This window comes from Corythoichthys intestinalis, chromosome 14, assembly GCF_030265065.1.
Source record: "Corythoichthys intestinalis isolate RoL2023-P3 chromosome 14, ASM3026506v1, whole genome shotgun sequence".
Lineage (NCBI taxonomy): Eukaryota > Metazoa > Chordata > Actinopteri > Syngnathiformes > Syngnathidae > Corythoichthys > Corythoichthys intestinalis.
In genome coordinates this window covers 15,815,136-15,842,566 of record NC_080408.1, presented here as the reverse complement: position 1 = coordinate 15,842,566, position 27,431 = coordinate 15,815,136, and the positions used below count along the sequence as shown (strand labels likewise).

At 37.9% G+C, this 27,431-nt stretch overlaps 3 protein-coding genes across 6 annotated transcripts; 1 reads left to right on the top strand and 2 right to left on the bottom strand.

Moving 5' to 3' along the window:
* Positions 1–1,073: 1,073 nt before the first annotated feature.
* zgc:113691 (uncharacterized protein LOC503529 homolog) lies at positions 1,074–2,027 on the bottom strand. The gene has a single exon (XM_057856636.1). The coding sequence runs from the start codon at positions 1,855–1,857 to the stop codon at positions 1,141–1,143; it is 717 nt and encodes a 238-aa protein (XP_057712619.1). The 5' UTR covers positions 1,858–2,027; the 3' UTR covers positions 1,074–1,140.
* A 2,248-nt stretch (positions 2,028–4,275) lies between these two features.
* Positions 4,276–21,228, bottom strand: yipf1 (Yip1 domain family, member 1). Of its 3 annotated transcripts, none has more exons than XM_057858303.1 (10): positions 21,077–21,228; positions 19,687–19,808; positions 16,711–16,856; positions 16,519–16,602; positions 13,110–13,197; positions 12,841–12,957; positions 12,068–12,234; positions 10,562–10,744; positions 5,450–5,571; positions 4,276–5,281 (listed from the first exon to the last, which is right to left on the bottom strand). In XM_057858303.1, the coding sequence occupies exons 2-9, from the start codon at positions 19,718–19,720 to the stop codon at positions 5,464–5,466; spliced, it is 927 nt and encodes a 308-aa protein (XP_057714286.1). In that variant the 5' UTR covers positions 19,721–19,808; positions 21,077–21,228; the 3' UTR covers positions 4,276–5,281; positions 5,450–5,463. The 3 variants fall into 3 exon arrangements, with proteins under 3 accessions (XP_057714286.1, XP_057714284.1, XP_057714287.1); XM_057858301.1 differs by lacking the exon at positions 21,077–21,228 and adding an exon at positions 20,028–20,110; XM_057858304.1 differs by lacking the exon at positions 21,077–21,228 and adding an exon at positions 19,967–20,008.
* lrrc42 (leucine rich repeat containing 42) lies at positions 20,327–26,681 on the top strand. Of its 2 annotated transcripts, none has more exons than XM_057858299.1 (7): positions 20,327–21,230; positions 23,772–23,903; positions 23,983–24,104; positions 25,137–25,222; positions 25,301–25,417; positions 25,492–25,576; positions 26,314–26,681. In XM_057858299.1, exons 1-7 carry the CDS (start codon positions 20,839–20,841, stop codon positions 26,592–26,594), a joined length of 1,215 nt encoding a protein of 404 aa, XP_057714282.1. In that variant the 5' UTR covers positions 20,327–20,838; the 3' UTR covers positions 26,595–26,681. The 2 variants fall into 2 exon arrangements, with proteins under 2 accessions (XP_057714282.1, XP_057714283.1); XM_057858300.1 differs by having other exon boundaries at positions 20,333–21,230; positions 25,304–25,417; positions 26,314–26,680.
* Positions 26,682–27,431: the final 750 nt, after the last annotated feature.

Below are 27,431 nucleotides of genomic sequence, written 5' to 3'. Positions count from 1 at the left end.
CGGCTTATTTGTTGATTTATTTGGGTTAATAGGTAACACTTCATTTGTCATAATACTGTCATAAGACCGTCATAAATATGACACTACCGTGGGCATTACTGAATGCTTATATCAGTAGGTGTCATCTGGCAAATTATGTCACTAACTCCATTATTTCCAGCTTTCCAGCTTGGATCTTTAACATCCATTCAAAAGTGAGATAATTTGCCAGATAACACCAAATGACATATGTTATAAGCATTCATTAATGCTCATGATAGTGTTATGTCATAATTATGATTGTCTAATGATAGTCTTATGGCGCCACTGTCAAATAAAGTGTTATCAAATACCATAACTAAAAATTGATGAAACAAGCGGAACAGTAACTGAAGAAATAATTACCAGAGAACATAAATTTAAATTGTTATTTACATCTGCAGCGCTGCAATGCATGCTAGGAGGTATGTTGGACAACAACAGTGTTGACAGCAGGTGGCAGCAGAGGTTGACTGTCTCTCACAAGGGAGTAGTGATAGCCAAACGAAGCTTCTTGAAGCAATAAAGCTTTGCAGCCAATTGGTTCAGAGCTTCATGGTGGTTTATTAGGTCTTATGACAGTCATGTGATGCCGCTGTCAAATAGTCTCATTCTTTCATTGTCCGAGCCGCTTATGTTACCAGTTAATATCTTTTGGTGTGAATATCCAATAATACACTGAGGACAGCTGCGGCTTATAGACCGGTGCGGCTTATCTATGAACAAATGCAGTTTTCATGCCAAATTTGGTGGGTGGCGGCTTATAGTGCGCTTTATAGTGCGAAAATTACAGTAATTTTAAAAATTACCGCCCGTTAATGCGATAATTTTGACAGCCCTAATAAAAAATACATACTGTAATCGGTTTAATTACATGTAACATAATCTTTTTTTTATGATTTCACAATATACAGGCATCAGGAAAAGCATAGAGAGATCAAGACTGTGGTTTACAGTTTTGGGCAATTTACCAATTTCTGGAAAATTACACTTATTTAAAACTTGGTTGGGAATCCTAATTCAGTAACCAGAAGCTGATGGTTTATCGACAAAACACATTTTCCACTAATCCTTCGTGGATGGGGAATATCACTTCTCCAAATTATTAAGCTATAATATTAACTATATGTTAATTCCTTTGCTTTCATCTCGTAAAAAAGATCTGTCGATATGAGAATGGATATCTAATGCAGTCTTTGCATCGCCAGTCTTGGTCTCAAAGGCATCGACCGGAAGCTTTTGGGATGCACTGATGGACATGTCCGTCTGAGCAGCCTTCTGTATAAAAATGGGTTTCTGCCCAGGTTTCACTGCAATAGCAGGCAGGGCCTGCTGCTCCCGCTGAACCCTCTTATCTTCCCACAGCTTGAGCAGACGCCGCTGGTTATTGGTCATGTCCTTGAGATTCTGCTGCAAAGACTGGACCTGTTCCTCTAGCAGCGTCTTGGATGTGACAGCGCTGGCCAACTCTGAGGTTAGCTCATCCACAGTCAGGCCCAACTTGGCTGCCTTCTCGATCAGAGCATCACACTGACGTTCTTTCTCGTACAGGTCACTGACAACATCCTTGGTGGTCTTTCCGTAGAACTTGGGGCTGCACTCGAGGCCTATCTCTGTGCGCAGTGCCTTGACCTGCTTCCTCAACTCCTTGTTTTCTGCCGTAAGGGTCTTGAACTTCTGCTTTAAGGTCTCAGCGGAGCGTAGTCTGGACTCATACTGCCGGAGTTTGTCACGCAGAACGCTCTCTCGGTGAACCGCATCGTCCCGCTCTTTTCGGCACTTCTCCAGGAGCTTTAAGGTCTCAAATTTAGAGGCTCGGTCAACTTTGATGGTTGCCATCCTACCGCAAATCAAAATGTAAAAACAAATCCAGTCTTACAAAGTCATTGTTTGGCTCCTTACAGAAACTTCTTGTGGCCACATACGAGCCTCACACTGAGGAACGTGACATTGCTCTCTCAGGTTTTGGTCAGAGTGGCAGTGTGTAACTTAAAGCTGGTGGCTAAGATGACCGGTAATTAGGCCGTGCGCTTCCTGCACTGACACCGTTTCCACTGTCACCATTTCTTTTCCCCATTTTCTTAATGGGGCCCAACAAACTTGTAGTGGTACATGCCAAGCATCCACACCAACAATTACACCTTTTTTTCCTCTCACGTTCTATGTTTGTGCTTCCAAGCATTACTGAGATATGGCAAAAATTTTCCATTGAAAAAATATCCACGCACACCACAAAAAAAAAAAAAAAAAAAAAAAAAAAAAAAAAAAAAAATCACACAAGGTAAAAATACTTATTGATTAAGCTCATTTCAATTTATTAATGAATGTATGCTCACAGTGTAATAGCGTCTATGCCTGTTTAATTGAACATCAAGTTTATATCCTCACGCAGAGCCAGGATAATTCTGTTGTATGAATGGTATCAGGTTTATAATACCTACATTTGCTGTAAAGGAAGAATGTTTAATTGCTCTTTGCTAATTAATTAACGACACTCAGTAAAAAAAAAAAAAACATCAAGAGATACAAATTCTTTCTAAAAGAATAACATGCTCATACGGTTACTATGTGTACTTTTTAAATCTTTATCTGCATACACCTTTTTCTAATAATCTGAAATTTCTTCATTAAATTAACATTATTTTTATTGTAAAACAAAAAAGAAAACAAAAAACATGACCAGTATTGTTGTACATTTTAAATGCTAGAGTCATTTAAAAAAAAGACCACTGCATTCTCACGGAATGAAAAAAAGATTACCGGAAAATAATTTATTCCTAAAAATGTTTTCATATTTGGGAAATAAAACTTTATTCTTGAAACTTAAAGGAAAAATAATGTTATCTCATAGATTAGAATACAATTTATTTGATGGTATTGACGGGTCAGACCGGTCATTCAATGCGCCTCGCATTCAAGTAGGGGGCCGCCCACATCAAGAGGAGCTATTCACAAACACGCATGCAGCGATCCCACGCCAGATTTCCTTTGAAAAAGTACGTAAGCTCTACCACATACAAACAGGAAGGATTGTCTCAGGAGTGATTTGTTCGAGGATCCAAGGTAATCATTATATTTTTCGTCCTGTGCATGCATTTTGAAACGTTGTGAAAAAAATCAATGGGAGAAATTAGCCGCGACTGCATTAGCATCATAGTTTGCAATATTTACGGAAAATAAACGCTAACTGCACGTTTTTTTTGCTTTTAACCAAGAATCGAGACTGTTTTATGTCCAAATCTATAAATTCAGGGATTAAAGCACTTATTCATTAGAATTTTCGCCAGAAAAGCTGTGTTTCCATAAGGCGGTCGCAAGCTACATTCACTAACAGACTAGCATTGTACTTTGACATACTTATGTAAAATAAATGCTAACTGCAAGTTTTTGTTGTTGTTGTTGCGTTTAACCAAGAATCGAGACTGTTTTACGTCCATATCTAAATAGAATTCAGGAATTTAAGCATTTATTTACAAAAAATTTCACCGGAAAAGCTCCGTTTACATGAGGCAGCCGCTAGCTACATTCACTAACAGATTAGCATTGTACCTCAACATATATACGTAAAATAAAGGCTAACTGCACTTTTTTTTGCTTTTAACTAAGAATCGAGACTATTTTACGTCCATATCTATAAAGAATTGGGGAATTTAAGCATTTATTCACAAAAAAATTCACCGGAAAAGCTCCGTTTACATGAAGCGGCCGCTAGCTACATTCACTAACAGACTAGCATTGTACCTCAACATATTTACGTAAAATAAATGCTAACTGCACTTTTTTTTTTGCTTTTAGCTAAGAATTGAGACTGTTTTACGTTCATATCTATAACGAAAAAAGCTCTTTGTGATTCCAATTGGTCAGCTTTGACGGCCTCGCCAACAACGCAGGCCGGCTCCCTATTTATCAGCCCCACGCCCAGTCAATACATTATGAAGTTTATGCTACAATACACATATTTACATATCAAATAATTACTTTATTCTTTGCTTTGCTATAGAATTTTTTTATTCAAGTGAATGTTAGTGCCGGTGAGTTAATACATTCTCCTTATAAAGCCTTGTTGCAGCACATGCAGCAAACCCTCGCGTTAACATTTAAGATGAATGAATAGCAAACAGAAGCTACAAAATGTCCCTTTTAGAAGCTCTGATGAACAGACTTTTTTTTTTTTTTTTATAATGTAGCAGTCTTTCTTAGTGGCCTCAGATATACTCAGCTGCTGATGAATAAAAAAAGGAAGAGTGCCATAGCCTGTTTTTCTTTTGATTGAGTGTTTATTTGATGAAAATGTCCAAGTACTAGCATCTAGAAGTGACAATAGATGTTTCTTGTAACTTCTGATTTATGAATTGAACAAGAATCAAAATTATTAGCAAACCAGAAAAATTAAATAAAAATTAAAACTTTCTTGGAAATTGACAAGTAATTTTGTGCAAACTTGTATTAGGGCCACACTGAGAGGGGCATAGCCTTTCAAAATTATGACTTACCATTATAAAATTACGGTTGTCTTCTCATAGAACGTTTGTGATCTCAAATTACCTCATTCTTGACATATTACCGATTCATTTTTGTAAATAAAGGAGGAAATATTACCAGAATGAAGTCAAGAAAATGTAATATCCTATTTTAAAAAAATGTAAATTCGTATTCTTCTCTATCTTTACAGAATAAGGTGATATTTGATGTGTGCTATCATAAGGGTGTGGAAGAAATATCTTAAAGAAAACTTAATCCTCACAATTTTACAACAGTCTAATAAAGTTAGGTCTTTGCCCTCTTAATGTAGCATAGAGTAAGATTAAAACAGTTTACCTGTAAAATGTTTTTTACCCGTTCATTTCTTTCAAAAATGTGATTCATAAGCACTTTGTTTTGTAATTATGTTTTATTTTTTCCATAGATCAGTGTGGCTCTAACACCTTTGTACTTTTATTGACAATTACAATGGTATTACTAAAGAAAATTAAATACATTCATCCAGTAAGGACAAGTCTGTAATATGCTGTCTGAATGCCACTTCCATTATATTCATACAAAATGTCTTCAGTGCCATTCAAAGACCTTCAAAGTTTGTCATGTTCTAGCAATAAATAGAAATCCACTGTGCCACACCATACCAATCCCCTTTAAAAAGAACATACTTGGTCAAGGTGCCCCAAGCGTACCCCCAGTGTAGGTTATGAGGTGAAATCCAGATGGCCCGTGACTTCATCGCCACACCGTAACCCGATTCTCTCAATTAAGGCAACAGGAGATGCTGCAATTTGGGAGAGGGAAAGAAAAAGAACACGTGGTGGACACTTGCTTTGGCAAGAGGAAATTATGTTGAAGGAAGTGCAGTGTCCAATGTTGTCCGTGTTAACACATGATGTGAAATTGTAGGCCACTGGGCCATGAAATAAGGGCTTTAAAAAAATGTGTGTACCTTTAAACAACTTCTCATGTGTGCGGGCGGACTACTGCAGTTGTTAACGGCTTGACAGGCGATGGCTTGACAGGCGCTGGCACTAGCACTGGCATTGGCTCTGCTTTGCTGAAGAAATATGCCTAAAATGGAAGATAACAACAATAACAAAGAAATAAACAGCAGCAACATTACGACATCGGCATGAACATTCATTCATTTTCCATGCCGCTTTTCTTCACAGTGTACACTAGGCCTGAACGATATTGGAAAAAACTATTGCTGCGATTTTTTGGGGTTTGCGATATATTGCGATATTCAAAAAAATATATGTATATATTAGGGCTGTCAAACGATTAAAATTTTTAATCGAGTTAATTACAGCTTAAAAATTAATTAATCGCAATTCAAATCATCTATAAAATATGCCATATTTTTCTGTAAATTATTGTTGGAATGGAAAGATACGACACAAGACGGATATATACATTCAACATACGGTACATAAGTACTGTATTTGTTCATTATAACAATAAATCAACAAGATGGCATTAACATTATTAACATTCTGTTAAAGCGATCCATGTATAGAAAGACTTGTAGTTCTTAAAAGATAAATGTTAGTAAAAGTTCTAGAAATTTTATATTAAAACCCCTCTTAATGTTTTCGTTTTATTAAAATTTGTAAAATTTTCAATCATAAAATAAACTAGTAGCCCACCATTGTTAATGTCAATAATTACACAATGCTCATGGGTGCTGAAGCTCATAAAATCAGTCGCACCCAAGCGCCAGCAGAGGGCGACAAAACTCCAAAAAACACAAGTAACAAGTGCACATTGCACTGTGCTGTCGTTTTAATCTGTTTGAGCGGGGCATGTGCGTTAATTGCGTCAAATATTTTAACTAGGGCTGTCAAACAAACAAAAATTTTAATCGAGTTAATTACAGCTTAAAAATTAATTAATCATAATTAATCGCAATTAATCGCAATTCAAACCATCTATAAAATATGCCTTATTTTTCTGTAAATTATATATATATATATATATTCTGTAAAATAAATTGTTGGAATGGAAAGATAAGAAACAAGATGGATATATATATTCAACAGACGGTACATAAGGACTGTAGTGGGCATTTCACCCTACTGTCATTTAAATCTGTCTATGCTGTCCTCCCTCCGAAGCGTCTACTTTTTCCAAAGCTAGACAGCTAGTGAACGACGCCTTAATAATCAGACTTCTTCCTTTTTCATCTGATTTATTAATAACATGGCCTCAAACCCTTGTCCTCTTTAGACCGTCGTAAAACTACCAAAAAAAGTACACAAGCATTGCATTAGCAACAACGTTAGCTATACAGGTTCACTAAACATAAACAAAAACCGTCACATACAAAAAATATAACATTTCGCTTACTAACATAATTTGTACATTCTTTACAACAACCATACTTACGGACAAATCTTGTCCAAGGATCATATAAGCGCAACATTACAATGTAGGCGTCAGCCCGAGACGTGGTGCAGCCATATTATATACTGAACTGGCAAGAAAACAATAAACCATGTCGCAAAGCGACCACAAGAGTTCGCTGTTAGACAGCACAAAAAGCCTTGCTGTAAAACTTACCAAAAGGCAGAATACTGTCTGAGCGGGACATGTGCGTTAATTGCGTCAAATATTTTAACGTGATTAATTTAAAAAATTAATTACCGCGTGTTAACGTGATAATTTTGACAGCCCTAATTTTAACATGATTACTTTAAAAAATTAATTACCGCCCGTTAACGCGATCATTTTGACAGCCCTAGAAATAATTTGTTCGATGTTAATGAAATCTTTGCTTTCTTTTGACAAACTGATGTGTCTTCTGTCACTAAATGCAAGGCTGGTTGAAGGAATTGCTGGTTACGCCTTCATAAAATAAGTCATTTTTTTCAATTTTTTCATGGAAAGCAAAATCTAAAATTTAAAAAAATATATATATTTACTAACAAAGGACTTTGGTAACGTTTCTTATCAGGCTGACAATATGCCACAATAATATGTAACATTAATTCAGCTACTTGTCAAAGAGTTTATTTTTAAAGTCAGTTAAAGCAACACTGGGTAACTTTTCAACCTTAACAAAATATTTTCATAACATTTGTGATGACATGTCAACTGACAACTACTTGAATGACACCGTTTATATCTCGCAAGGGGTCTGTATTACTTTCAGCGCTACTAATTCACTTTGAGGAGGGTGGCAGGAACCCCTGCCAAACACAAAATAAAAGAAATAAAAACTGCTTCACGGCATACATCACTTCCCCCTTTCCCCATTTGTTATAAAGACAGAAGTCGACTAGAACTAGCCTGGAACACCAGACTCACCGCTGTTCCAGCTATTGAGTCTGGTCACCATTCAGCGGATACAATTTCCAGGGCGGAGCAAGCCACAGCAAAGAGACAGCGGAGTGGACCAATCAGCGACGGGCGGACGTGATGTTAGTAAAGCGACGAGGGCAGGACGAGGACTTGCGCGCGGAAGTAAACATACGAGGAGAGTGGAGTTTATTCAACATGGCTAGTGCAAGACAGACTGTTGTCAATGACTCGTTTCGATGTGTTTTTGGTCATTTAAAACTGATTTTACCGTGGATTGGAAGATATTCTCGGCTCTCCTGTTCGCCTACTCGTAGCTCGCCATTGTTGATGTCAATAATTACACCATGCTCACGCATTGTGCTGAAACCCATAATTTCATTGGGACCCAAGCGCCAGCAGAGGGCGCCAAACACCAAAAAACAAGTAACAAGCGGACATCACACTGCTGTCATTTTAATCTGTTTGAGCGAGGCATGTGCGGTAATTGCGTCAAATATTTTAACGTCATTAATTTAAAAAATTAATTACCACCCGTTAACGCGATAATTTTGACAGCCCTAATATATATATATATCAGAGGTTGCGCTAGACATTTTCGTTGTCTGTCATTTTGACTGACAGGGTCATAAAAATCCGGTCATAATCTATTTTTACCCGTCACTTAAATTTTTAAAATGATAATGATGACATATTCAATAGTATTTAGTTTTCATTCATTTTTAATTAATATTGTAACGCTTGCTTGGCGGCGAAAAATTAAGACACGGAAGTCGTGGTATTTTTCTCCCTCTTTTTACTCTGCTTACCACCAACAACACCAGCAAAACAACAACTCCGCCCCCAAAGAAAAATAGGCAACTATATAGACCCCAATCACTAACGTCACACAATGATCTTAATTGTGGTTGTCAGCCCAAAATTTTCTAAATATATATTAAATGCATCTTACCAGATATAAAATGACTACTACATATAGTCTGTGGTGATCGTTTGGTGCCCAGATTTCTTGTCGAATTACAGCAGTCCATCTCGCTCTCCTCTTCGGGTCTCTCAGAATACGGTAGAACTTCAAGTCTCTCAGTCTATCTTCTCCGTTACTGCAACCAACCGCCACACACGCCTTCACCATTTTGATTATTAATGTTAACGAGCAGAAAAACACGCCGTAATAGGAGGCATGTACGTAGCGGTAATGTGTAAACACGACGAGCTGACACACAATATGGCGGCTCCAGTCAGGGGGGCGGAGTTGTGACATCATGTGATTGGGGTCTATACACAGGCGGCAATCTAGTCCACCAATTGGATGACGCGCTGGCACACCGGGTGCACCAATAAAAACCTCGCGTTGATGTGTCAAACACGGTGCCGCCGCCAGACCCCGGTGACGCTACAATATTCTGACAGAATAGCCAACGACGTCATGCATTAAGAGAGACAATAGCTAATTAATATGCTCACTCGCCACCCTGTGGTCTGGGGTGTGAATTGCAACCTGTCAAAATGACGGACGGACTTCAGTTTTTTCCATCACCGTTTTAAAAAACCGGTCAACGACGGAAAATATTGAATAGCTGTTTGGAAAGACTATGGATGACTCATCATAACCACAGTGTACAATATTCCATCTTTTTTCTCGGTTAATAGGGACCAGAACCCGCTGCATGAAAAACCGCTAAGTAGAGCACCCCCCCACGCCATTTTTTTTTTCTGTGTGTGTGCGCTCAATTTAATTATTCAGATCTAGCCCTGGAAAGAGATACATATAAGCCATGTTTTTTCTCACTTATTTTCCCCAAAGTATTATTTTAAAAAATTTATATATATATATATAAATAAATGCTTTTTAAGCACTTAAAATGTAATTATTATGATCAGTTTTAAACAGAACTGTCCCACCGAATCATTTTTAAACAAGAATAAAGTACTGTAGTAGAAAAATGCTTGGTTTTATCAAATGCTTCTGTTTATCTAACAAGGCTGTGACTTGGAGTGGCATGTAGAAATTACAAACTCCTCATAATCACTAATGGCGTTTATTTTATATGTCTCGAACGTCTCCACATTCCACCCTCACAGACACACACATTCATTCCAGCCCGCGCTTCCTTGCAGAAACTGTTTAACAAGTTAAACGATGATTGACAGATTGCTGCCCGTGTGAAGTCGGCTTCTTTGGCCAGATCAAAGCCATCGTTAACTTTAATAAGCAAGTGCAGCAGTGACCGAGAGCTGGGAGAGGGGGTGAGGGAGGCTGTGCGAGGGAATGAAGCAGAACAAAGGTTTGATGATTGGAAAAAAAAAACAAAAAAAACTATCGCACATCCTTGCGATGGGACTATCGCCATGCGCACATCGCGATGGCGATGTTTAAACGATATATCGTTCAGGCTTAGTGTACACCTATTAATCCAGCGGCTGTGGACTGTAGACACCCGCTGCGTGCCAATTTGACAGAGGTCCCTTGCATGGCAGCGAGCGGATGCTGTCAGCTTTCCAATGAACCAAGGGTAATGAGCATATCAGAATTGAGCCAGATTTTTGCCTCTCAAATGACTTCTGATATTCTGTTACTAGTGTCATGCATTTGAGTCTAACTGCAGTCTTGAATAACATTGTGTCAAGCAAGTCAAGTGGTTGGGTTCTTTTTGCTGATTTTCACCTTCTTAAGTTTTACTAATAACTTCAGCAAGACTGTTTTTACGTCGGGTTTCATAAAACAGTCTGGTGGATCACAGAACAAAGAGTGCACATTTACTTTGCAACCAACGGCGAGTAGGACGTTGAGCAACACGATGGATGACATGACTGCTGCAATCATCTTGGGCTGGTCGTCACGGACGGCCGGCCAGAAGGTGATGACTAAGACGGAGCCGGAGAGGCAGAGTGCCACCACGATGGAAAGCCACCGCAGCCACTCATATGGGAAGATCCATAGAACCTTTTGTGAAGAACAAAATAGGAACTATGACCGCAAAGCTTTTTGTAAACAAATCTGATTTGTTGCTAGTGTGACTGCTGTGGTGCATTTGTGTATGGCGGAAAACACTCAGGTGACTTGAAGTTCTGCTCTGAGACCCACAATTTGGCCAACTTTCAAAATTGTCCGATATGCATGTGTGATAGATCTGTGGAGAGCTTAAAATCTCAATTTTCTGGGGGAAGAAAAATTTTGAACAGGAGGGCATTTTCAAAAAAAAAAAATTTAAACAGCGAAACCATATCTGGAGGTGAGAGCATGAAAGCAGAATTAATGAAGCCATGACTTTAACTAGATATTATCGCGTACTCACCTTGTCTCGATCCAAAAACTCCATGTAGCATGTATCACTGAGTGTCAAAACACAGCTGTGAATGGCCACAGCTGTACTTTTTGGGGATTTTATGGGCAAAACATGGGATTATAACAAAGGTCGCGATCCAGAAATCACAGACATCAAGGAGTGGTCGAGAGTTTATAGCACCATGCATGCACTTTGAAACGTGACAAAAATGGAAAAAATTTGCATAACTTTAGCTTTAAATATTTATGTAAAATGAATGACAACTGCCCGTTTTTTGCTTTTAACCAAGAATCTAGATTGTTTTGCGTTCATAGCTATAGAAATTCCGGGATTTACGCATTTATTTACAAGAATTTTCAACTTAAAAAGCTCTTTGTTTAGTGATGGGCACCATGTTAGATTTTGTATCCATACACCATAGTGTAACTTTACATTCAAATAAACAGGTAATTCTCGGCCAACTGCCCGTTTTTTGACAAAAAAGTAGTTTAGACATTTCTGCGTCCAAACAAAAAAACAAAACCTTTTACGTGTGTTATTTTTTGAAACATTTCAATCTAAAAACAACGAGGGCCAGATAGCCGGCAAGACGTCCTGAGGCAATAGTGACATCGGAATTCAATAAAAAATGAGTTCTAAGAATTTTTGTAGCCATTTTAAGTTGTTATACTTACATAGAAAATAATGATTCAGGATTTTATTAGGGAATGACTTTTAATTTTTTTAATGCCGCTGCTCATGGAGACTCATATATGTCTAAGAGTTGTGCCTGTTTTGATTTTAGGTCGCTTGCGGTTTTGGTTTTAAAAATATTTGCATTTTATGTTTTTAAAAAATAGGCCCCCTACGGAGCGGCCCCATGCCCTGTTTCCCGTTAACTGATGGTGAAGTCTATGCAACAACAATAAGCACATTTACATTTGTGGTGGATTTTATTTGGTACCGGCTTCACAGCATCCATATTCAGACAGAAAACTTACCACAGCGGGAATGTAAATAGAAAGGGAGTATCCGTACACGCAGACAATCTCCATGAAGGAATAAGACACCAAGTTCATGATCTTGTTGTTCCTCCACAGTAGGAAACCCCACACGGCAAGAGGTACAAGCCAAGCATAGCAGAAGATGGCTGTCGCAGCTATGGTCACTAGGGAGGAAAAAATAAATTGTTTGCGCAAACAACCACCACTCATAACATGTTTGGTCAAGTTTTGTGGAGCTTAGTGAGTAAAATTGCAATGGGGTTAGAAAGTACAACACCATGCTTTGCCCACCTCTATTAATAAAAACAGAAATTTGTATTTAGTCATCCAACCGTCCAGTACATGGCAAACATTTCAAATTAGGTCACAGACAAAATTTCGTCTTCAACTACCTCCAGGATCCTAAAATGACAGCTTCAATAGTCTCTAGACTTCTCAGAAATGAGTTTTTGAGACTTTTTTTGTTAATGTGTTACTGTCAAATCATGATACTCTAGCAAATGTCACGCTGCCAAGATCCATGCTTGAAATTTTGACACAATATAAGAAAGTCTCAGGCAAATTTTGTTTTACTCCTGGTAAAAGACAATAAGGCAAGAATGACCACGTCAAACCAAAATGGCCCTCCATATGTGGTTCTACTCATAACATTTGAATGGTAGATTTAAAAAAAAAAGTGAGTGGAATGCACAATCCGGCAAAAGAACCTATCAATTTCAAAACAAAATGAACAAAATATTTAAAAACAATTCAGCTTCAGGGCTAGTTACCTTTTCCAAACTCGGGTGTATATTTATAGTCTGGCTTGCCAAGGTTCACCAGAAAGGTGGAGATGTTACCACTGATGGCGATGGCAAACACAAGAGTGGTGCAGATCCAGAACGGTCCTGAGAGGATTCATGAGTCTTATTAACAGCAGCTCAAGTAGCGTGAATTTATTACAATAAAATAAAACAAACAACAACCACAACAAAAAGTGAAATTTTCCAAATAAAACTAAAAATAATTCTCAGTAGGAAAATTGTATTTGCATACTGACCGTAGAGATCAGGATTCCTGCGAAGGTACACATGTATGAAGTTCTTTCCTGGCCAAGGCAGCACCGATCCAATGATTCTTTCTTTCACCTGAGAAGGTCACATTGTCACACATCACATCATCTTGCCACAGGCACATCCAAACTGTAAAAATGCACTCAAGGTACATTTATTGACCATTTAATACTGACGGATAAAATGTAATAAAATCAATAATAATACATACAATCTAATTGATTAGCAACATTAACTCATGAGGACAATATACCAAACAATTTGACCGAAAAAAACAAAATTAACAGAACAAAAACGACACTGTCATTGGAGAGAGGGACAGTTTTTATTTTTGCTTATTTTTGGCTGTATCAGCTCCTTTGCTATGGTGTTGGGACGATTGCTGGCAATATTCGTCACCCTTTCGCTGAAGAAAAAAAAATCAAGCGGCTTATGAATGTGATTGGGGTCTAATGTCTGTAAGTGAAGCCTTAATTGATTTGGCTTCCTGCTTCCCGCTGCAAACATTTTTAGACACAGTAAACAAACTTTCCTCGTCTCCAACTGTATAAAAAGTCAAAGCCAAACGCTACATATGCTTTGTCATATTTCCTCGTCTTAGCTCCTCATATCTCCAGCGGTCTTTGCTGTGTGCTCGTTTGGTCCAAAAATACTGCACATACAAAAAAAGACAGCGCCACTGCTACCTACTGAGTGTATTCTCAATTACACTTTATTCTAGTACGGCAAATAAGTATGTTCCCCGAGGTCACATGCACCACCCCCGAACATCGCTCTGCGCCGCCCTGAGGGTCGCGCCCACTATTTTAGAATTACTGGACTAGTGTCATGTACCGTGGGGTAAATAAGTATTTAGTCAACCACCAATTGTGCAAGTTTTCCTACTTGAAAAGATTAGAGAGGCCTGTAATTGTCAACATGGGTAAACCTCAACCATGAGAGACAGAATGTGGTGAAAAAAACCCCCAGAAAATCACATTTGATTTTTAAAGAATTTATTTTCAAATTAGAGTGGAAAATACGTATTTGGTCACCTAAAAACAAGCAAGATTTCTGGCCATGCAAGATCTCACCCCGAGGCGTCAAAATGATAACAAGAACGGTGAGCAAAAATCCCAGAACCACACGGGGGGGACCTAGTGAATGACCTACAGAGAGCTGGGACCACAGTAACAAAGGCTACTATCAGTAACACAATGCGCTGCCAGGGACTCAAATCCTGCACTGCCAGACGTGTCCCCCTGCTGAAGCCAGTACACGTCCAACCCCGTCTGCGGTTCGCTAGAGAGCATTTGGATGATCCAGAAGAGGACTGGGAGAATGTATAATGGTCAGATGAAACCAAAATAGAACTTCTTGGTAGAAACACAGGTCCTCGTGTTTGGAGGAGAAAGAATACTGAATTGCGTCCGAAGAACACCATACCCACTGTGAAGCATGGGGATGGAAACATCATGCTTTGGGGCTGTTTTTCTGCAAAGGGACCAGGACGACTGATCTATGTAAAGGAAAGAATGACTGGGACCATGTATTGAGAGATTTTGAGTGAAAATCTCCTTCCATCAGCAAGGGCATTGAAGATGAGACGTGGCTGGGTCTTTCAGCATGAAAATGATCCCAAACACACAGCCAGGGGAACAAAGGAGTGGCTTCGTAAGAAGCATTTCAAGGTCCTGGAGTGGCCTAGCCAGTCTCCAGGTCTCAACCCCATAGAAAATCTGTGGAGGGAATTAAAAAGTCCGTGTTGCCCAACGACAGCCCCAAAACATCAATTCTCTAGCAGTGCATGGAGGAATGGGCCAAAATACCAGCAACAGTGTGTGAAAAGCTTGTGAAGCGTTACAGAAAATGTTTGGCCTCCGTTATTGCCAAAAAAGGGTACATAAAGTATTGAGATGAACTTTTGGTATTGACCAAATACTTATTTTCCACCATGATTTGCAAATAAATTATTTTAAAATCAAACAATGTGATTTTCTGTTTTTTTTTCCACATTCTATCTCTCGCGGTTGAGGTTTACCCATGTTGACAATTACAGGCCTCTCTAATATTTTCAAGTGGGAGAACTTGCACAATTAGTGGCTGACTAAATACTTATTTGCCCCACTGTATTCGAGTTTGTTTGTGTCATCACTGGTTGTACTTTGGTAGGTCCCTACATTATGTTGTTGCCTTTGTAGGGAGAGGCATTATGGACTACATTTTTCCTGAACAATGGATTTGTAAAATCTGTCACTGAAGTTGTGCATTTGAGTCAATCTATATGGTATTGTTTCTGATTATATTTTATTTAGGGCTGTCAAAATTATCGCGTTAACACGCGGTAATTAATTTTTTAAATTAATCACGTTAAAATATTTGACGCAATTAACGCTCATGTCCCGCTCAGACAGTATTCTGCCTTTTGATAAGTTTTACAGCAAGGCTTTTTGTGCTGCAGCACAACAGCGAACTCTTGTGGTCGCTTTGCTACATGGTTTATTTTTTTCTTGCCAGTTCATATGGCTGCACGACGTCTCGGGCTGACGCCTACGTTGTAATGTTGTGCTTATATGATCCTTGGACAAGATTTGTCCGTAAGTATGGTTGTTGTAAAGAATGTACATATTATGTTAGTAAGCGAAATGTTCTATTTTTTGGTATGACACGTTTTTTGTTTATGTTTAGTGAACCTGTGTAGCGTGCTAAGCTAACGTTGTTGCTAATGCAATGCTTGTGTACTTTTTTTTTTGTAGTTTTATGACGGTCTAAAGAGGACAATGGTTTGAGGCTATTTTATTAATAAATCAGATGAAAAAGGAAGAAGTCTGATTATTAAGGCGTCGTTCACTAGCTGTCTAGCTTTGGAAAAAGTAGACGCTTCGGAGTGAGGACAGCATAGACAGATTTAAATGACGGTAGAGTGAAATGCCCACTACAGTCCTTATGTACCGTATGTTGAATGTACAGTGGGGAGAACAAGTATTTGATTGGGGAGAACAAGTATTTGATACACTGCCAATGGATTTTCCCATTGGCAGTGTATCAAATACTTGTTCTCCCCACTGTATATATCCGTCTTGTGTCTTATCTTTCCATTCCAACAATTTATTTTACAGAATATATATAATTTACAGAAAAATATGGCATATTTTATAGATGGTTTGAATTGCGATTAATTGCGATTAATTACGATTAATTAATTTTTAAGCTGTAATTAACTCGATTAAAAATTTTAATCGTTTGACAGCCCTAATTTTATTACAATACCAATTTGTCTGGTTCACATTTCTGTTTGCTTTTTGAGACAGCCCAAAACTTTTGTCTTACCTATTGAAAATCATTATTTATTTTTTTTAAAAAAGTATAACAATGTATATTGTGTTTATAATGGCAACCCAACGATTCGACACTTACATGGCGTGTGTCAACATCAAAAAACTGTTGGTAGTATTCAAAAGTCCAGAAAGGGATGCTTTTTTTCTTCTGCCCTGAGAGAAGCTATACATTCAACAAATAAAGATAATGTTATAAACATTTTAAATCCCACAAAATATTTTACAAGTACACAAGACTGTCATCATTTAAAATACGGCGTAAGAATCTTACCTCAGCTTTGTCATCTTCGACCATGGGGTCTTCATTATCAAGACTGGAAACAAAACCACTGGAGGACTTCTGGTTTATAAAATCATCCTCGATACTGATGGTGGTGGAATCTTTGTCAGTTGCCAGGAGGTTGTTCTCTTCAAATTCTTAAATAATTACATAAAAACGTGGAGCACAAGATTAATAACACAAAGATTTATTGAGGGGTGTTTCATTTCACTGGAGTCCCTTAGTAAACCCATGTCGAGAATGTACAAGCTCGCCACTGCCATATAGAATTAATATTTATCTAATAAAATTACAAGACATCACACATTTTAATAAAATACTCCACAATCACTAAATGTAATGACTAGGATTAAATGCATAAATGAGTCCAAATGGCAAGAGATGTTTTTTTCCAAGTCGAAGTTGGCTTCCTCTGACCGACAAATCAATGAACGGTAAAATGCTGAGTTATTATTGTCGATTTGAAATTTGAATGAGAAAAATCATATATGCAAAATACATACAGTATATGGCGGAAAACACAGACAAGACTGAAAAAGCAGTTTCTGCTCTTGCACTCCTCTTTAAAAGAAACTGCTGTATTTTAAGCAAAAACAACTGTTGTGTTTGATAGAACAATATGTCTATATGCTGCCATAGCAGATTCATGGCGCATTAAGCCCACAAACTATTTTTAATTTGTCCGTTTTACCTTGAAAACCACTGTTTACAGACATCGCGCAACCGCTTTTGTTTCAAACCAGCCATAAAACAAAGGTAATTAATTATATTTAATGTTCAAAATGTCTGTCATTTTTAGTTTAGAATCATTAATTGATGTCTAATACTTCGTTTAAAAAATATGCACATGCATATTTTAAACTTTTCAACAAATGACTTCACAATGAAAAAATTGTGTCTGTAAAATGCGCGGATATCTACCTCAAAACTATTGCTTAATTGCATTTTTTTTTTTTGTTACTGTCACATTTTCTCCGATATGTTAGATGATAAATAATCGATCCAAACAAAGAAAAATTGAAACAAAAAAGTTTAAAAAGGTAAATATATGAAAAAGAAAATCTCAACCACTCCTTGCCCCAAAACATCACTGCACTAAAGGGGCTCTGCATGGAGGAATGGGCCAAAATACCAGCAACAGTGTGTGAAAACCTTGTGAAGAGTTACAGAAAACGTTTGGCCTCCATTACTGCCAACAAAGGGTACATAACAAAGTATTGAGATGAACTTTTGGTATTGACCAAATACTTATTTTCCACCATGATTTGCAAATAAATTCTTTAAAAATCAAACAATGTGATTTTCTGTTTTTTTTCCACATTCTGTCTCTCATGGTTGAGGTTTACCCATGTTGAAAATTACAGGCCTCTCTAATATTTTCAAGTGGGAGAACTTGCACAATTTGTGGTTGAGTAAATACTTATTTGCCCCACTGTATTACCATGTTTCACCCATAAAATCCCCCAAAAATCCAGCTGTGTCTTGACAATAGACCCTACCCACCGACGTCACAAAACCACGTGCTCGCTGTATGGTTCCGCCCACTTGTCCGTCATTTTGTCTCTGTATTAGCATTGGTTTCAATTGATCGAGGAATTTAAAATGCATTTCATGGAAGACCCGGTGCTTTCTGATGCCGTAAACTCACTGGATGTGTTGCATAAAAGGCGTTATGTGGAAAAGCTTCGTTCTATACAGTCGCCAGATCCATATTTGATGCCCAAATCGATGTTTTTCGACCCACTGTCTTCGCCCTGTCTGCCTGACATCTGCTACACTGATATTTACAATTATCTTGTCCACACAAAATCAGCCTATTCTCACGAAAATTTGAAAAACTTCAAGAGCTTGGAGGCTTATAAATACTTCGTTGCTGGTTGGGTGAAACAGGTCCTCGTCCACGAAAATTCGGCAGGAATCTATCTTATGCTTGGAAAGGTGAGTTACGAAATTTTCAATTCAAAATCTTTTGTTATTGCTAACATCCACTGTCAAGTCTAATGTATTTCATGTCGTTTGTCAATGGAGTTAAGGCTTTTAATGTTTATATGGTTTAGCGATAGCACTCTCACTACATACATACGTGTATGTTGTCGGCGATTAGCCTAGCAATGATCTTAATTGTGGTTATTTGTCAGCCCAAAACCCTCTAAGTATATCTTAAATGCATCTTACCGGATATAAAATGACTACTACATAGTCTGTGGTGATTTTTTTGGTGCCCAGTTTTCACGTCGAATTGCAGCCGTCCATTTCGCTCTCCTCTTTGGATCCCTCGGAATACGGTAAAACTTCAAGTCTCTCCTTCCATCTTCTCTGTTAGTGCAACCAACAGCCACACACACCTTCACCATTTTGATTATTAATGTTAAGGAGCAGAAAAACACGCCGTAAATAGGAGGAATGTACGTAGCCGTAACAGGTTAACACTATGTTTTGACGGACAGTTGGGCGGTACCATTCAGGAGAGCGGAGTTGTGACGTCACGTGGGTAGGGTCTATTGGTGATACATTGAGTTTTTGCATCGAAATAAGGTAAGTACGCAATAATATCTCGTTAAAGTCATAGCGTCTGTAATTCTCCTCTCGCGTGCTCTCACCTCCAGATAGGGTTTTGCTGTTTTTTTTTTTTTTTTCTTTAATGCCCTCCGGTTCAAAAATATTATTCCCAAAGAAAATTGAGATTTTAAGCTTTTCAATGATTTATCTCACATGCACATCGGACAATTTTGAAATTTGGCCAAATTGGGGGTCTCAGTATCTCAACTTCAAGTACCTGAGTGTTTTCCGCCATATACAATTAACAAACAACCACTAACACGTTGATAAAACTAAATGAAGATAATAGACTGGAGTAAATTGGCAGAATTTCCAGTTGAATAAAATAGAACCTGGACGTAAATGTAGGCCATCAATGCGCTACACAATAATGTCACTGTTTACGTTGACAAAAATCACATCACCTACCTTGAAATTGAAATGGGTCGTTCGAAGACGCCATCTCTGCGAACGTACACGCCAACCAGTCAAACAGGAAGCTATCAGTTTAAGCTGTAGTCAGACAGACGCGTTCTTTCTCTTGGGAAGTTCTGAGGAAAGTAAACACGTTTTAGACACATGTTTAGCCATAAAACAACAAACGCTAAATTGAAGCTAACAAGGGTTTACGACTAAATCCAAGTGTCAACACGCCAGAAACACGGATGCTACGTCATATAATTATGCTAAAATAAATAAATAGCATTACACTCGTTTGTACTGGAAACCAAACGTAGACATTTGACGACAAACGTCAATGAAATGCTCACTTTTAACCATGGAAACATCCAACTGTCACGTCCCAAATGCTAGATTACGTTGACGGAAGCAGGATACGGATGTGATCGCCATGTAAACACGCCAACATCCTGTTAGCCTACATGTTTTTCAGAATATGAACTTAGGGTCTTTACGTAAAAACATGTTGGTTTTGCGAAAAAGATATCGACGATACATTTTGTGATGGTAAAAAAATTGTAGTTTGTTAAATGTTTTTTTTTTTTTTTTCAGTCAAAGCGCTTTATTTTGACACCTTGTAATTGGCGCCGACATCCGGGTGCGTTGGCCTAACTTTCCATTTGAATTTTTTCAAAACATGGTATTTATTCGTTAAAATCATACTATTTAAGGCATATATTTAAATGGGGGGAAATGCAATGCTGTTTTGTGTCGTATTTAGCGTGTGTGCTTAAGTTTTAAGAGTGATGTTTCTTGGCGAGGGCCTTTTATTCTGACACACGTCGCAAACAACCTTAATTTACACCCATGTCACCCCAGTTTTCCGTTATTGTTTTTTCGAAACAATTGTTCACAATGTTTTACTTTCAAGGAGTGGCGAAAATGTAAATATTATTTTCAGATATATTTTTTGTTTGTTTGAGTAAACGCTATATGGTGTGGAATTTCTCGCGCATTCAGGATTAAAACTATTTTTTAACGTTGATTGGCTTTTATTTTGACACGTGCCAAAGCAAAAACCGCTCATCTCAGTCAACCCGAATGTTGGCTCAGCTTTCGGAACTCACTTTCAGCGGGATTATCTACATTGATTTGATGGTGTTGTGAGAATCCAAATCAGAAATGGACGCCAGCGGCGTTTACGTGCGGGAAAGAGGCAAACTGCGTCGTATCGGCGACACCGTGCTAAACCCCGTGGCCTCCTCGCCTTCATCTTGTCGGCGGACCAACGCGCTGGTGCTTCGGAAGAAACACTTCGTGTTCACATACAACGCGGAGGGCAGCTTGCGCTACAGCAGCAAGTCGCTGTTCGACATTGCTCTGCTCTTCGTGGCCGGCAACGTGCACCACGTGGACTCACTGGTGGGCTTTCCCGAGCAGATAGGTGACAGACTGTTCGCGGCGGCCGAGAAGAACCGTGTCTTCTTGAAGCCGGACGTCTCCCCCAAAGCCCTTCGACTCTTTAGCGATGCCTACGGAGATATGGTGCTTGGCTCCCTCTGCCTCAGGAACAGGTGTGTGTCTGTGCAAAACACAGTTGGACAAAATCATGGAAACGCCTAACATTTTGGCATCATAATCATTAAACATAATTGTTAATTGCATGAGGAACAGTCTAATGAAGTTGATCATCTCGTATGGCCGGAACAATCCCCAGACCTCAACATTATTGAGCATTTATGGTTACATAAGACATAAAACGTTGCTTTAAATCACCATCGTCTCTAAAAGAGTTAGAGCAGCCATGTCCAAAGTGCGGCCTGGGGGCCAAATGCGGCCCGTGGTCAAATTTCATCCGGCCCCTAGCCTCAGTCATAAGATCAATAATGTCTGGCCCACACACAGACTTAATAAATTGGTCAGCAGTACTGCTACCAGCATATGAAGTAGCTTACACATCAAATGCTGCTCCTCATTTACCCACTAAAAGGCAGCAGTACTCTAAGCAACATTACCCGGTGTGACCCTTGACTTCCAGTTTTCTAAAATGGCAACAATCAACAACAACAAAAAACGTTAACTGCGACGGCCGACGCTTCAAGGATAGGTGGAAATTGGATTTTTTCACTAAAATACAACAACTGTGTCTGCCTCATTTGAAAAGAGACAGTCTTTAAAGAGTTCAATGTGAGTTAATATGACCAGACTAGACACGCTGACATGTACGACAAGATTACAGGGAAGATACGCAGCGAGAAATTGAAGCAACTTGAAGCTAGTTTAATTTCACAGCAGCAGTATTTCACAAGAGCCCGAGAGTTGAAAGAGAACGCCACAAAGGCTAGTTGCGAGATTGTTGAAATTATTAATTAAAAAATAATAATAATAAAGCAACTGTGACACAGAATGGCTAGCTAAAATTTTCTTAAATATATTGTTCTACGTAAAGGATGTCAGCCAAGGTCGGCCCCCCCACATTTTTACCACACCAAATCTGGCCCCCTTTGCAAAAAGTTTGGACACCCCTGAGTTAGAGGGTATTCTAACTAGACATGTGCCGATTACCGGTTTCAAGGTATTCCGTGATAAGAAAACGTCATGGTTTCAAAATCGCAAAAAAAATGGTCATATCGTCACTACAGTATTAGCATTTTTTATCTCCCAAAAATGCAGGGAGAAATCCCTCGTTTGCAGCTGCAAGGCTTAACCCTAACCCACCGGTTCTTGCTCAGTATCAGTGAGTCAGCTGTGCTACACGATGGCTGGAGGAGGTGAAACTCCTGAACGTTTTCACTCATCAAAGAGAACCAAATTGCTGGTATGGGAATACTTCGACTACAGCAAAGTTAAGTTACAGATGGCTGTGGCTTAGAGGAGGAGGGCCAACTGACATGTAAAACATGTTTGCGGACGGTGGCTGCCGAGGAGGCAATACCTCCAATATGATTTGGCATTTAGACAAATTAAAGGTTAGTAAACACTGTCATGAACGTTTTCCACCAGCTACGAGAGTTAACGCCAGCATGTTTAGTGTGACTAGTGGTAAAACATGGTGTTTTTTTTCTCTCTGGCAACTGTTGAGAAAAGTGTTTGTATCATGTAAACATGATACGAGTCATACACACGTGCTTTTTATGGAAAATAATTCAATTATTTTTGTTCTGATGGTAATAATGTTGAGCTGTGACTGTAGGTTTAGGCCAGGTTGGGCAACTATTCCACGAAGGGCCGCAGTGGGTGCGGGTTTTTGTTCAAACCCCTTCATGTTTTCTAAACAAGTGCCATCAGTTGATTGTTGTCAGGTGCTTCTTGTTTCCGCTGAAACCTCATTGGTTAAACTGTCTGTGTTGAATCAGATGGAACAAAGACCAGGACCCACTGTGGCCCTCGAGGACCGGTTTGCCCACCCCTGGTTTCTGCTCACCTAAAGGACAGCATTTATTTTAATTTAATTTTATTTTTTTGTTATTTTTTTACAATTTATTTTAACTTAACATTAAACTTATATCCCATTTTGCTAATACAGTATTTTTTGAAAAATAAAAATCCTGTACAATGGGGGGAAAAAAAAATAAAAGTAACACATTTTAGAGCTGTAATTGCAATACAATGATACTTTGAAACCGTGATATTAAGGTTATCATACCATCATAATCTCATACCGGCACATGCCTATAACTAAAGAATGGCTTAAAATTCCTTTCGAAACAATTCACAAGATGTATGAATCAATACCTCAGAGAATTGAGGCTGTAATTGCCGCAAAAGGCGGACCTACACCATAATAAATTCGTTTTTGTTGATTTTTTTAAATGTGTTTTCAATATTTTGTCCAACCCTTGTGTATGTCAAGTAGGTTTTTAAAATTTATTTATCACTAATGCTTATTATGATGTATAACATTTATAATGGTTTCGAGTGGCATTTTGAATATTTGGTTAAAACTGGTTTTATGTTCTAAAACTACACTATTCATTATTTAATAATAATCTACTTATATATTTCATTTTACTCATGTAGACGTAGTTTAAAGTTTAGGTTTTGAGAGCTTCTCATTTGTTTGCTTCCGCCTCATGTACGATAAGGTGAAGTGACATGATCCGTGTGTCCATCAGATTTCCTCTACTGAGTGAGCGCATGGCTGACATCAAGACCTTCCACAGTTTGAAGTGTTTGGACCTGTTTGGCTGTCGACTGGGCGACAACCACGAGATATTCCAGCACCTGACGTCCACCTCGTTGGCGAGGTGAGGATGCGCTTTTCTGTCACCTGTTCTGAAAAGATGCAACTTGACCTAAATTTGGTTTCTCCTCCTCCTATCTTAGCTGCTTAATTCAGCTCTTCATCGGCGGCAACGGTCTGTCTGATGAAGGCCTGCAACGACTAACTGCACCTGTGAGGATGATGAGGAAAGGACTGGACTGTCTTCAGTGCCTTGATGTTTCATGTAAGTTGCTCTTATTTCCATTTGAAGAGTTTTTGCTAATAACCAATAAGGGAAAAAATAGAGGGGAAAAAATAAACTTCCATCTAGAGTTGTCTAATATTATCAGCCAAGAAAGGCATTTAAAATAATATTGGGAGAATTCAGTATTGGTTTTTGTGTACGTAAGCCTAATGGGTCATCACTTAATGTATAAGCCTACAGCCTTTGTGTAAGAGCTGGTCACAATTTTGCATAGTAGTTGTGTTTGGAGTACCATCTGGATGCCTCCTAAATTTGTTGCTTGGGATTTCTTAACAGGGGTAAAGACCCTTATCATTCATGGTGCTCATATAAAAATAAACAATAAATGAACATTTCTTATGAATTATAAACTCCTCACAAATAACAACTGCATCATCAGAAAGAGATAATCACAAGAAAAGTAAATAAACACATGATTATAATAATTAAAAATATGTGCAAAAGCCCAGCAAAATGTATCTTGGGAATTGTTATTGCATTGGCGTCCACATACGTTCATTGTAGTTCTATTATAGTGATGAAAATCTGACAGCAGGGGTTGCTGGTGGGTGTTTAATCAATGGAGAAATAGATGCCAGTGCTGGGAGTTATAAAGAAAGGCTCTGGTCCACCCCAAGAAGTCGGGGAAACTGGGTGACCATGATGGTAACTTCCAAGTTTTAGGTTGAATGCAGCATTCGAGTAATACAATCTGTCTGCAACATCATGTGTTCTTGTTTATTACTGTTATTGTAGTATTGTATTGTCATTTAAATACACTTACACTAAACACTTCATTATAAATGTCGAATTAATGAAAATGGGCTGATTTACCTTAACTGAATTAAAAACTTCGAACACCATCTCGACAACACTGGTTTTTATTCATTGGCATTCATTTTATCATTGGCTGCCATTGACAGTGATACCCATATGAAGTGAGAGGCTGCTGAAAAGAAAATGAAGGCTGCCAACCAAAAAAAAAAAAAATGAATTAAAAGCTTTACACTGAAATTTGTTTCTGTAATGCAGACAATCCTATTTCTGAGAGGGCTCTCCACTACTTGAAGTGTCTCCCAAAGCTTGAAAAACTGGATGTAACTGGAACTGGCATGACGGTGCGCACAAAATTTGTTATTGACAATTAGATGATTTATTGTTAATTTCCCTTTTAAAAAAACATTTCTTTTTCCTAGCAGTTTGGCACCAGGCTTAAGTTGACCATGTGGGAGCTGCTGAGCCTTACTTATTCCGAGAAAGCGTTGCATGTCTTTGACCACTCTGGTTGTAAAACACAAGGATGGGCAGAGCAGGTAACAGGGTTGTGTCATTTTTCTGTATTGTTGTTTGCTTTGTGATATCTCATATGCCATTGTATGTCTATCAGGTGGTAAACCAATGGGAAACTAATGGAGCACAAATGCCCAAACAGAAGAGACTTGATGAGTCAAGAATATCAGCTCTTCGCTTTTGTAAGTCTGAATAACTGCTGGGCAAGTTAGTCAATATTTTTTACACAATAATAAAAATTGCTTATTTTAAATCTTTTTTTTATGATTAATATTCAATTTTGTATATATGTATATATATATATAAATATATATACATACATTAGCAAAAATACTCATTGTTAGTTTTTAAAAAAAAAAATCTTGTTTCATAATATCGTAGTATTTTCGTGTTGACAAGTTTTAACCGTTCTGATTAATTTCAGATGCAGAATGGAATGACCTATAAAGAAATGTTTATCAAAGTTTCAATTATAATGACTTTAAATTATTTTAGAAAATATAACTAAACATAAAAATCATTAATTTTTAATATACGAATTTTCTCAATTCTGACATTATTTCAGGTAGAAAATACTAATTCAATGGATGTTTTGAAATTCAACCTTTTTTATGATTTATAAAAATAGACCTAATAGTGTATTTATTCAAAGCTTAAAGAATACTGTACTTTAAATGATAAGTTTAAACATAATGAATTTTGGATGCAGAAAATGTAATGTTTTTGGAACAATAGTGAAATATCTTAATGTTTTAGAAGCAGTTGCATGTTTTTCCAATAGTTATTTTATACAATCATTGTGACTAAAATGTTAATGTATTCAGATTTTTACAATTGTTTATTTTTAGATGGCATCTCACCCTCAAAATAATTTTTTAAAATGGCCTAAACTTTTTTCCCCATTTTATTTTACCTATAGTTGGTAGACAGAAGTTCGTCCGAGAGGTGTTGAATGCAGCACCGTTATCTCACAACAGAGATGCAACAGCACAGGAAGATCAGCGTCTGCACTTTTACAAACCTCCAGCCAGCAGTGCCACAGATGCTCCTTCCACTGACATTACTTTCTGGACCTCAGCTAACAAAAGGAAGCGGCCGTCTGAAAAGTGTTGCGACGGTGTGAATGCGAGCCTGCCGGTGAAACGTGTATCCTCAACCGCGTTGACCGCTGAGGACATGGACTTGTTGGACCAATACTGAGATGTGCCTGCACTTGGATTGTATAATTGTTTTGTTCAATAATGTTTTATAAATAAAGATGTTGGTTAATTAAGATACTTTTTAATTGTTCTGTTTTAATTAAATCGTTTAAATTGCACATTTTTTTGTATTTGAAAGGAAATGCCTATTATTGAAAGACAAAAAATACAGAAGAAAATGGAGAACAGACATGAAGGTTGAAGCTAAGAAACGCCATAAGTGAGAATAGAAGTCTTTGTCACTGTAACATGAAGGTAGTCAAAGGGTTGCCAATTCCTTGAAAAAGACCTCATCAGTAGAGCCAGCCAGCCTGATAACCGTCACCCTTGAACTATTTTTTTGTGTGTGTGTGAGAAGTGATTTTTCATCAATCATAATTTTACTCAAACCTGAATTAGATGCACATTTGAGTTATATAAGCGTATGGAAAAAACAGCAATGCAATTTTAATACAAGATATAGTAAAAATAAAAATCCTGATTTAAAAATATAAATATATACACTTAAGGTCCTGAGTCTTTTGTGTTTTTGGCCATTTAAAAAACACTAAAAAAGTGCAAACTCCGAGGTAATTTTTTTTTTTTTTTTAAACAACTGAGGTGCGTGCACCCCTCAGCAATTACATTTTCCCAAATGATAACTCCAAATATGAAAATACAAATGAAATTGACAGAATACAAAAATTTCCATTAGTGAAAAGTACGCAAAAAACAAAAACGATCACTTTTTGGACATGCTTTTTATCCAAGCTTCACTAAGGCCATGTCTACACCTAGCAGGGTTTTTTAAAACGGAGGATCCCGCCGTAAAATGTCGGGGGGAAAAATTACGTTCACA